The sequence below is a fragment of the Channa argus genome, chromosome 9 (genome assembly GCF_033026475.1).
Source record: "Channa argus isolate prfri chromosome 9, Channa argus male v1.0, whole genome shotgun sequence".
NCBI classification, from domain to species: domain Eukaryota; kingdom Metazoa; phylum Chordata; class Actinopteri; order Anabantiformes; family Channidae; genus Channa; species Channa argus.
The window spans coordinates 5688768-5701115 of NC_090205.1; the positions used below are offsets into that span (position 1 = coordinate 5688768).

The following is a 12348-nucleotide window of genomic DNA, read 5'->3' on the forward strand; positions in this document are numbered from 1 at the left end:
TATTTGGCTCTGGTACATTCCTGTGTGACAGACACCGGTGCACGGCCATCAACACCAGGCTCAGTGTCTTTTTTTTTTTACACTAGCTTCACAGCAATGTTATATTCAGCCCAGCAGTGGTTCCGATTTGTGAGGACCAGCTACCTCACTGGCTTTTATTGTTCTCCACCCACTGCATAATTTCCCTTAAACCTATTACAACACTGGTTTTACTGTATTGATTTCATCATTTGAACCGTTTGCTTTTGTCCTGGGGTCCATTGCACTCAGAGACAAAGTATTTAAAGCTGAGTTTCACACTTTTACAGATGTGTTAGAAATCATTTTCTGATTAAACGTGTTCTTGGCAAAATTGATGGAAGCTCTTTCTCTTCAGTTTCCGTGTGAATAAGTGGAAACTGTTTACAATTCATCATCAAATGATTTCTCAGTGTCCAATCCCAATTACTCATATAGCAGAAGTGCCTGGGTCAACTTGAGGTTTAGTGTCTCACCCAAGGAACCTCCAGCATAAGGTCTGTAGTAACTTGGAATCAAACCACTGGCCCTGTCGTCTGGGGCCAACTGCACCACAAACCGAGCTACGAGTTCTGGGTACAGTTTTTAGTATGGTAGTGGGGATAGAGCTTCTGAGATTTGATGCTGCAGCTTAGGTAAAAAAACAATCAGCTTTTCTGTTGGCCGTCAGCCCTCGAAATGAAAAAGTCCATTTCAAACAGGCAGAGGCTTGACAAGAAGCAGGTCCGTTACCCTCTGGGAGGGGAAGAATCGCGTGTGAAAGACAGGAGGGCAGTTTCTTACACAGGGGGATGCAACTGAGCTCCATTACTGCCTCAACCGCAGCTCCATTAAGTTGAACATCAGACCGTGTTAAGTACTCTGCAAATCATAGCTTCTTCCTTTACACTTGTGTGGTCGACGAGCTGCGCTGTGATGCTATTAGTTAGGTATGGTTGTTAACTGCTGTGTATTTAGTAGGAAGCAAAAGGGAGAGGGTCCACTGTCAGCTTGGGGTCTGCATGGGCACTCTTGACCAGTCTGCAGCTACACACACGGACAGATTGTGAGAAAAATGGGGCCCTGGGCACAGAGAGGCATCCCACCCCTCATATACCCATATGATTGTCTGTCTGTGTATGTCTCTCTGTGTTGGCCCTGAGATAAACTGGAGACAGCTGGGATATGCTCCAGCCCCCTCTGACCCTAAATATGAAAAGCAGTTGCAGATAATGGATGGATTGATCATTTTCTGCTGCCTATTGTACTTATACATCTCTTTGTAGTCATGCTGTGTATATTTCTCATTATCATGTGTCCCTGTGATGTGTGATGTGTGTGTCTTTTGGCTGTTTTCTCTCAATTTGTAGTTATATTTCGGGTCTGTTTGTGATAACTTTAAATCTTTTTTATGGTTATTTTGCATCTTTTAATTAACTCACTTTACAAAGAATGATGTTTTATTTCTGGATCCAGAGACCCCATAACCTTTGGGCCCCTGCGCCTGTGCCATCCATGGCTACACAGTCCAATCACCAGCAGGTATTCTGACAGCTGTCAACAATGGCCATCATCAAATATTTCCATGCCAACATTAAAACTACCAGGTTTGGTGTACACTTTTTAAGTGTAGAAAATGTTGTAAGTGAGGTAGTAAGTTCTACAGGAAGTACAAACCACACTCACACACACCGTAGTCGTGGGTTTTCATTGTGTGTCCCAGTTTTGGTTGGGCTACTTCAACTCTTAATGGTAGGGGGGGGGATCACGGTCCCGTCTCATGATCGTGGTCCTGTTTCATGCTGAATAATGATGCCTGAGCAAAAGAGGGAGTAATAACTTTTTAAATGACTTGGGCTGCCTAAAATAACCATCATTATGGTTTAGTAGTCACGGGGAAATGTAGCAAACGCCAATGAAAAACATCTGCGATTTGAACATTTTGTATTGGACATGTAACAAATGTTTTGTTGTTATACAGAAAAGACTTATAATCTGAAATGCACTTGCCAATGCAATTAGAGTTATATTTTTAAGAGACTAAGAGCTAAGACAGCCATAGGATTCCTCTGAAGGCAAAAGCTTTGATGATGTTGCAAAAGTCCTTTGAGGACAGTGGTTGAGCATGCAATAAGTCAGTGGTGAATAGTGTCAGCAACACCACACTGCTCTGAGTTTAGCTATTAGTCCTTCGGTTGTGGACTCCCTGTTAAAGTTAGATCTTGTCTCACAAAGACAAAGAGGTAATCCCACTGCAGAAGTAAGTTTCTCTGTATGGTTTAAGGCGTAGAGTGACGTGTAGAAAATGAGTGGACTGCAGAAGATGTGGGCTACTATTTTGGTTGCCATGCTTTTGAGTTGTTTTAATGATAAACAGTGCAGGCAAACCTCCTCCCTGCTGGCATTGTTAAAACCAGTCCCAATTCCAGAAGAGTGATATAAAACCTGCTGTAAAACTAGGGGAAATTTGGCACAGCAATATTTGCCCAAATCCTCAGTTGACCTCACAGGGTGTCAGCCGTGAGACCTGAATGTGGAGTATTGTTGTTTTACTGTTGACTAATTACTCAGGTTCCTGTGGGAGTGCAGTTTTTTTGTATGTCAGGATGTCTACGCAGGAAAGTATTAGTGCTTTCACTGCGTATGTACAGTAAATGTGTGTGTGTGTGTGTGTGCGTTGAATCATTGAATCTCTCAAAGTGTTATTGGCTGCAAGATCTATTCCTTGCACACATTTCCTTCCTAGGGCTTCCTCTTTATCTAACATCTTACTAGTCTGCAGGATTATCTACTAAAGTGAACTACATTCTCTGGTTATGTATTCATCAGTGGAAAAGGGGGAAAATTTTTCAACAGCTACTGATCAGGCGTCTTTGCTTTGTCCATAGATGCTGCAGCAATGCAGTGTTGCTGTTTAAAAACTGACCTTCATACCAATGTCAGCTTGGATGAAACATCTCCGTCCGTGAAATCTGCGGAGCTCATTTATGCTTTCCCAGAGGATAACTCCTTCTGATGAAAATTTCCCTGTAACTAGTTTAAATTTAGACCTCCCAGTAGGTTTTCATAAGCAGACATGGCCGTGCAAAGCCAAAAACACTGGTGCTCACACTTAATGGCCTGTGAAATACGAAGTAGTTGACTGTCAGCTGTGTTTACATTGGTGGTTTCCTAGCATACAGAGGAAACAGCCTGTGAGTCACACTTGAACGCTGTGAAGCTGCAGGCATTATATAAAGTCTTGAGGATTCAAGTGTGAACTTAATGAGCTTGAAGCTGAGTGCAAGAAAAGATGAGCCCACAGACAGAGGGGGATTGCATATGTGTGAAATCATAAGAGAATAGGGTGTTTTATAAACATGTGCCTGGGTGTCATATTCTCTGATGGCCAGCAGTGTTACAATAACAGCTTTATGAGGGTCTAATCAGCATTATCCCCACCACATCTACCATCTCACTGGTGAGTCATCACTGTACTACAAAGACAAAATGTCAAGCATTGTTTAGAGCCACAATCCAGATCGTGAAGATTCTAATTATTATAGTCAGTTCATATTAAATGAGAAACATGTGCAATGGGTTTTCGGACAAATTAGTAGTGACAACGGAAGAAACAGAAGATCAAGTCATGCCGATTTTGAAAGTGAAGTACATTTACACTGTTAATTCTGTTATAGCCTAAAACAGTTTCAGCAAGAAATGTGTTTTATCATATAAACACTGTATCTTCATGATGTGTATTGTGGAAAACTGCCTTGGTTCAATCCAGTATTTCAACTTTTTTGTTTTCCCTGCTAAACATTGGGATGAAAACATAGGGGCATAAAGAGAAGTTGGGCTTATTTGTAGTCACATCATTTTTTTGAAGCAGATGGTCAGACAGGCTGTTCTACAGCAAGTTAGTACAGCCACCTGCTGGTGGAAAGACAGAGACACACACTGGGCACAAATGAAGATGTTGCATTAAGGATGATTTCTATGGTCAGAATTCAATATTTCATGACAGAACACAAAGGACTGGGTAATTGCTTGAGGTTTTAGACTAGACTCAGTAACAATAACCATTTTAAACAAAATACATGACTGTGCCTTATCAAATACAACAATTTAAAGCTTCTCTTTGTTATAAACTGGACACCTTTTGACTTTTGTTATGGATTGTGGGTCAGATATTTTCTTCTATGTTCTGACAACTAGACACAACTAATTGACAATTACATTAGAAATATGATATTTGAAATATAATGTTGTTTGGGAAAATGTACGTCCATAGCCCTTTTCTGATATAATTGTGTGTTTATTTTGATTTTCCGGGATTTAGGCAAATACGTAGACACGGTTCTACGTATATTTCGCGAGACAACATTCGCTAAAGGTCCCACCTGTGACGTATAATCCAGCCGCTCGTCTGCGGAGGATATTGGAGGGTCCTTGGAGGACAGGTAATCATGGCCTTGAGGGTGATCCGGTTGGTCATCCCTTCGGGAGCACCTGCTTTTACAGCAGCGAATGCTGTACACAAGGTGAGGACAGAACGTGCACGGAGTCGGTTCTTTATTTGTCCTACCGGACGTTGCTAATTCACAAGGACAAGCTAACGTAGCCAGCTAGCGCGCTAGCCGCTAGCATCACAGTGCGTCATCCGCTAATCAACCGTTGGTTTGTTTATAATGTTGTTGGCAGTGGACAAGCACGAAGTCAACACAACATGCTGTCGGTACACGGGAGTAGAAAGATTTATAATACGCTTTAGTGGCAGATACTGTGCTGGAGCTGCGCCGTTTGGTTAGCTAATCTGGATATGTTGCTCCTGTAAAAATGTATACAAATAATGACCAGTTCGAAATACTCGTTGGCTCATTTGGTTACTTCAGCTGTCCGTCAGTGAATCCGTTAAGTACTTCGTTAATCATATACTTACCTGTTATTTGGCGTATTTTTTTGTGTACTCTGAGAAGAACACAGATGAATAACAGGTTTTGTCCAAGGCAATGATTTAGCCGAACGCTTGTCATATTAGTAACATTTCTATTTACAGAGCAAAACAATTAAACAGCAGCATGAGCATAATGTTTAATTACTTTCTCTCTAGTATTGTCTTAATAGCAATTCCGTCCATCATTATGGTAAATGTTTTGTGGGAAATTGTATATAAAGTAGTTGGTTTAAGGGGCCTTGTGTCTAAACAGTTGTAAGCCTTCAAGTTTTCTACAACTAATTTCAGGTAAATCTAGCCTTTACAAAAAAAAAAAATGAATTAATAAATAATTACATTAAAATAAAAATAAGGTGAGGAGTGTTCCAGTGTCGAAATTCTTGGTTAGTGAGTTTGTGGGAGCTAGTGTAACTTTTTCTTTCCCCTGGCTCCCACTAGTATGATATTCTGCTTGTGAACTGTGTTAATTCCAGGTTATCCATTAAAGGATGTGCTTTTCTTTGTCATCCAGGCACGAGTTCACACAAGCTCAGCGAGGAGCCTAAGGTATGGCTGGTTGGCCTACGTACTGGGTGAGAGGACGACACCACGGTTAAAGCAGTACAGCAAAATAATCTCTGTGGATGGCAACTTGGCCTCAGGGAAAGGAGCACTGGCCCAGAAACTGGCTGATAAGCTGGGTAAGTGTTTGACTGCAGGGATCCATCACTTGTTTTACGCCATTGTTCATTTATCTGCGATAATCTAATATTGGGTGTTAATATCAGCCAGCCAATTGAGGCTGCAGACGTAACTGCATTAAAAGCGACCAGTGACATTTTGGGAAATATGCTGCTCGTCTTAGTTAAAGTTACAATTTGATTATCACAATTGGATTATTGGCGTACATGTAAACAAAGTCAAGGACCGAGCCGCCGGGATAATTCTGTGGGAAGCCATTGTGGGTGGTGGTGTTGCATTCAAATTCTCTGTCTACAGGGATGCTGTACATGCCTGAGGCTGACACTTTCTACTTGGACAAGATGACAGGAGAGAAGGGGCCACTCTCTGTTGACTTCAATGGGATGTGTAGCTTGGAGAAGTTCTACACAGACCCCAAAGCTGCTGATGGGAACAGCTACAGGCTCCAGCTGTGGATGTACACCATGAGGCTGCTGCAGTACTCTGATGCCATCCAACACCTGCTCACCACAGGTATCACTGACTGAGATGTTCACTGAAGTTTCCTGTGCTCACCTTACAAAGGAATCACACTTGGAATGTGTGTGTCACTGTCCTGTCAGGCAATTTACATGGCAAACGTTGACTTTATATTCTGACGAATCATATTGCTAATTGTCACATGCAGTTGCAACCTCTGTGAAATCAGTAAATTTATTTCATGATCATTGTGTTTATGACAGAATTTATGATGCACAGAAACAAAGTATGGCGAGTTCTTATAACTGTCTCTGTTTAAGGCCAAGGAGTGGTCCTGGAGCGCTCTCCGTTCAGTGACATGGTCTTCCTTGAGGCCATGTTCGCACAGGGCTACATCAGGAAGGAGTGTAAGTACGGCAGTTTCACTAACACAAAACCATGGAGTCAAATTGTCTCGGCGTCTGTGTTGCATTTAACAGCCGGAATAAAGCACAACTGTTAACAACACAAATGGGCGACAAATTAAAGGAAAACCTGAATAAAAGAGTTGGGGGACATAACAAATGCAGACACTAATGCGTGGTATATTGTTTTTTTCTATTTTTTGTCTTTAATTTTCAACTCGCAACAATATGTTTTAGAATTTTTTTTTATTTTTATTTTAGTAGACTCAAACAAAACGTTCTGACATTCACATTTTTCTTAGTTCAGCTCTGTCATAATCTCTTTTGTGTCAGTTAGATTCACTGATTAATGTGTCACAAAAAACACAAGGTTCACAGGTTCAGCATTTCCAAAAACGTGTCGTTGCAGGTGTCCAGCATTATAACGAGATCAAAAACATTAGCATCTGTGAGTTCCTGCCTCCACACATTGTCCTCTATGTGGACCTGCCAGCTGAGGAGGTGCAGAAGAAGCTGAAACAAAGCAGCAAGGTAGTGACGCACCCACTGAAATCACATGATGCCGTCAATTGGGTTGCATTCAGCTTTCTAGAGAGAGCAATACATTTTCAACAGGGACAATTAGAAAACAAATCTGAATATTGGAAGTGGCTGGTGTCACACAGGTTGTTTTAATGAGGCAGATACTGATTAATAGTTTCTGTACTCTCAGCCCTATCTTCAGAATGTGCCCCTGGCATATCTGAAAAGCATTGAGGAAAGCTATAAGAAGTCGTTTCTGCCCCAGATCAGGTAAGATGAACTTGTGCATTAAATATGTAACCGCTGTCCAACAGGATATTTAAGAATTTCCTGGCCAAACCTCGAGGGTTTGTCTGAACAGAAGTTTGTGTGTTTCTTTCAGCAAATCGTCAGAACTGCTCATTTATGATGCAAACCAAGTCCAAGATATTGAAAGGGTAAGATTTTACTTGACGTTCGCTAGGTGAAATGTATGTATGTCATGGTATTTAATAAGTACTTCTGCAGACTGCTTATTTACTGTATCCTGTCCATAGGTGGCAGAAGACATCGACTATTTGAAGTTTGACAAAGGGCCATGGTTGGAGCAGGATGATGTCACCTACCATCACATGAGGATGCTGTGAGTTGTTAAGTGTTACACATTTTCACATTGAAGTGGAAATTACGCAGCAGAACTTTAGAATTTCTAAAAGGTCAAAGTCAAATTCACATGCATGTGTCACAGTCTCAGACTCATGCTCATTATGGATACACTTGCAAAGTACCTGCAGTGATTCATGCGGAGAGCAAAAAAAGCGCAGATTTGTTGCGATTACCTTTTGTGTGCAGCACTCCACTCATACCAAGCAGGTCTTCAATGTTGTTTTTTGTTGTCTTACAGTGTGGAAGACAAACAACACGTGGCTTCTCTGACCCACATACCAAAGTTTCTGCCGGAGATAACCATCGGTGCTCATGAGTATGATGAAAAATACTACGCCTATAAATCGGTATGTAGAAACATGATGTTCCCTTTTACTAGCCTGTTTGTTGTGGCGTGGTTTTCTACATCTTATCCCCCACGTCACTAACCACTGTATTTGGTTTCTGTAAGTATTGTATTACTAGCATTTATTTATGGTACTATGTCTTTGTCATATAAAAACTGTTTATTCTTTACAAATGTATACCATTTAAAAAAAAAGTGAACCCCAATACATCAATACTATTACTGTACATTTATATTAATACTGGATAATTCTGAGGCAAACAGTTCTGAGCTTAAACCCGAAGCAGGTTTTGCAGTCTGCACGGTGAACAACATCTGCTGCTCTTAACACATTTGCATAAGTATAAGGAAAACTCTCCACTGTGCAAAAATGGAAGAAACCTCAGCAACTCAGGAGACATCCCTCTTCCAGGAAAGACACGCAGCAGATGTCGTGTGTACAGAACGGATTGGAACAGATCAGAATGACAACAGATTTTAAATACGTGAAGAATGCGATTGTGATGGGCTTCCATGTGCCTGACTACTGACCTGAAAGGCTCCTGAATCTACATGTGGTTTGACAAATCAGCAAGTCAAGAACACAGAGCTTTAGAATTAGCTGGAGTTGCATTTGTTCTTTTAGTTGAGGCCAAGATCTAAACCACAGCCCCGACTAGTCTGCAAGTCTGTAAGCGGTGACTGAAGCTAAGTTTTCCATCTATCCTGCAAACGGGGGCTAGCAGTCCACTTTCCCCAAGTGAATGTTTGTAATGGATTTCATTCAGCAAGCCAAATAAAGAGTTTGTGTTTTCAGGTTACTTTTAGTCTTTTGCAGGAAAGCTGACAGGTTTGTCTGATCAGCCAATGATGCAGTGCTAAAGTGTTGAGTCAATTCAAATACAAAAGATCTGTAGTTTCAATTTGGTAATTAAAAAGAGTGACAGCCTGATTAAATGGTAAATGTGCCCATGTTGTGCCACTACTTCCCAACCATGTCAGATACACTCTTGGTGTTCCAGCATTCACACATGTGCATCTTTGCTAAGATAATATTAGCCAATACATTAGCCTGCCTTTAATTTAAAGTTGACAAAGGGAAAAAAAGAAGATGGCTTTTAATTTGAGATGACATGGTTTTGCCCTTACACTGGAGCTCAGCTGGAGACATCAACAATGAGACTTTTCTCACTGTTGGCTGATGACATTCATTAGCTGTGTTGTGTCCAATTAATGGACAGGACGATGAGTTGCCCTTGTCTGTTTTGTCATAATACGAGGATATGTAAGACTTTATTAACACCTACAAAGTCATACTAAGGAGCCCTGTCTTTGTCCAAATCCTCCCTTTTCTCTCTGCACTTATTTTCTCTGCCTTCTCCCGTCTGAAGCCTGTGCAGCACTGTCAGCATGATTGAACTAATTTTCTTCCGCTGAAATATTGAACGACTTGTAGCTACAAGAAGGCAAATGCCAGTTGCGGAATATTCTACAAGGCTCGTGGTATCATCCGTCTTGCAGGGAAACATTCGGTTTTGACCTTTTCTGGTTATTGACTGGAGACTTTTTTTCGCCTCCCATGCTGCTATAATCAGGCTGGGTAATGCTACAGGAGGATGTGACCTGACATTTTGTTGTGAGCTCTGGATCTCGGTGGACAGAACGAGAATCTGTGACACATGGTGGCATAATCTCACTATGCGCATTTGATTCGACAAAGTCATAGCAGGGTGTTAGCAGCCTCGGTTGTGCATTTTTTACAGATATATTGGGGTTTGAGTTTTGTTCTTTAGATACTAATCAACAATCGAAGTCGAGCCACTTTGATGCAACCTCCCTGCAAAAGAAAAGTCTTTATAACTGCATGCTTGACTTTAATTGTCCTGTTTTGTGTCTGTGTAGCTCCCTGGGAAGAAGTACGCCCCTGGTTATAATGAAGATGTTGGAGACAAGTTCATCTGGCTCAAATGAGTGCGTTCGCAGGCCTCGTCACTGGCCAATCAGCTGTCTGGATGACCTCTGGACTACTTGTCCATTTTTTTTCATCCAGCTGTAGCCTGTTGTACATCCCCATTAATGTGTATCTATTAAAAAGAATAAATTTTGAATCTATATTATGATTTATTCTTTTTTTTTTTTCTATGTCTGCATAGAAAAATTTAGAAATGCAAATATCTTAATTGTGTAAATTTACTCCAGTACATTTGATGGCTTTAATTACTAGTTGCTTTGCAGATATTGTGAAAAATATAATAAACAAATACTGATTATTATGATGGATTATCCATCTGTCAGTACATAAAGTGGTTAAAATCAGATCCAACTCTGCCAGCTGTTATGTTTATTCTTTTAATTTTTTATTTTTTATTTTTTTGGGTCCACATCAAGTTGCTATAGTAACAGATCTTTCTCCCGTTTTGGAAGGTACCTGCTTTCAGACAAAAATCGGAGGCTACTGGAAAAACAGAAGACCGGTAACCTCAGCAACAAGTTGTCAACTATTTTCAGAAAGTAACTTTCAAAAAAGCCTAACTTTGAGACCACTGCCATGGTCGGTGGTCTCAAAGTTGAGTAAATTAAGTGGTATTTTTACTTTTAGTAAATACTTTTACTTCTCCCGCTGAAATAAAGATCTTCCAGAAGAAGAAAAGCCCTGTTAAAGCTGTATTTTAGGTTCTCCCCCCAAACTGGAAAATAGAAACAAAATAGTAGCTTTTTTTTTCATATTAATATCATATAGCTCCTTTTACATGCTTTTATTTATGAAATAAATGTATAAATGCATCTGTATACAAATACATTTAATGTGATAAATAGTGGGGAAATATATAAATATGCATAGTCTGTTTGACTGCCAAAAGTTTGGAACTCAATGACTCAAATAATCAACTGTATTTATAGAATATGGTTCCAACTCACTACAAAAATGACCTTAAGGCACTTTAAGACAAACTCCTTACAGATCTACAGAGAAAACCCAATAGATCTAATTTTCTGTTAATACTCCCGGACGAAATTTTATTTCATTGTACTTTTCCAGTCGGCCACTAACCACTGCCGCCTTATCACGGACTCCCAGCTTCTATCAAGGCTCAACAATGTCTCGGTTCTGTTAAGTTGTCCCATCTGGTCTTGAGTTGTACTTTGGAGGACTGGACCTGTCACTAGTTTGTGATCCTATTTGCTGGAGGGGGCTCTTGTAATCACGAACTGATCACCAGTACAGATACACGGATAAACTGGGCTCAACAGCATGTGCAGGATAGATGTGGCTAAATCTCCAATATCTCGCTTCCTGCTGGCAAATCTCCGTGAAAATCTCACTCAGCTACATCATCCTCTGTCTCAGTCCCCTTTTCGCCACAACAGTTCGGTGCAGCGCCTAGGCTTCCCAATTTCATGTAGCTATATTAAAGTGCTCACCAGTGGAGAACAGGTTGCAGCAAAGACACAGGGCGTTTGGAGTCTGTCTGGCGGATAGCTGCCATTTTAATCATTGTGAATCATGTTTAAACCTTTTGCATCTTTTGTGTTTTCTTTTTTACTTTTTAATTAACAGTAACTTTAGTGTCTCTGGCCCATGGCTCTCCTGTCCTCTTGGGCCGCTAGGCCTGTGTCCACTGTGTCCATTCAATAATCTGTCCATGGTCGTAATCACTCGTTCATATTTTAGTCAACACAACAAACGGTGTTTGTCAGCATTTTGGACAGAATGATCTTGTTCAACATCTCAGAAACATTTATAAAGAACTGGCCAAATCGACCATTTCCTCTGAAATCCTGAATTATTCAAGGCCAGTATCTGTGGACCAGACCAGCTGACTGTGACTATCATTGTAGAACAAAACAAATGCTGCCACTTGTCGTTTTTTAAAAAGATTACAACAATTATTACCCCATGAATGATGCTTCAGCATAAAGAAACCGTGATCTACTATTTATAATGATATTCATGGGCCTCACAATATTCCAAGAGCACGCGGACACGCACAAGAAGTAGTGAATAAGTTCAACCCCTTCATTATCCTGTCATATAAATCCTAATTATCACAGTAAGCCACAGTCTCCACTGGTGCAGAACAGGCTGCTCAGGCTGCTCTGGACTTGACATGCTGGATGATGTGAGGCACTTTAGTCCAGCTTCACAAGACGGTCCAGGTTTTTATTTTCTCAAGCTTTCCACGACAGCAAGTTATAGTCATGAGCCAGGACAAGCTTTGTGAACGACTCTTCCCCTCAGGACACTGAGGCGGTTCAGCCTCTGTAAACTTTGGAAGATGATGAAAGTTCAGTCATCTGCAGAAGTGATGTTATTCTCTTTCTTCACTTTAGACCCAAAGTGTCCCAAAGGAGCCTGGGGGGAGTTCTGTCAGAGGATA

The 12348-nt window shown here is 40.8% G+C and overlaps 1 protein-coding gene across 1 annotated transcript; it reads left to right on the forward strand.

The window, feature by feature from the left end:
• The first annotated feature begins 4359 nt into the window (after positions 1-4359).
• ndufa10 (NADH:ubiquinone oxidoreductase subunit A10) lies at positions 4360-10083 on the forward strand. Its single transcript, XM_067514875.1, has 10 exons — positions 4360-4520; positions 5445-5613; positions 5912-6127; positions 6394-6480; positions 6887-7008; positions 7190-7269; positions 7382-7436; positions 7536-7621; positions 7883-7991; positions 9872-10083. Exons 1-10 carry the CDS (start codon positions 4446-4448, stop codon positions 9938-9940), a joined length of 1068 nt encoding a protein of 355 aa, XP_067370976.1. The 5' UTR covers positions 4360-4445; the 3' UTR covers positions 9941-10083.
• Positions 10084-12348: the final 2265 nt, after the last annotated feature.

What these genes read in the sequence shown, in the direction of transcription:
- ndufa10 (XM_067514875.1), top strand. Translation starts at nt 4,446, where the DNA reads ATGGCCTTGAGGGTGATCCGGTTGGTCATCCCTTCGGGAGCACCTGCT. An exon ending in CCAACACCTGCTCACCACAG is followed by an intron (nt 6,128 to 6,393) that starts GTATCACTGACT and finishes TCTCTGTTTAAG; the next exon opens with GCCAAGGAGTGGTCCTGGAG. An exon ending in AATACTACGCCTATAAATCG is followed by an intron (nt 7,992 to 9,871) that starts GTATGTAGAAAC and finishes GTGTCTGTGTAG; the next exon opens with CTCCCTGGGAAGAAGTACGC.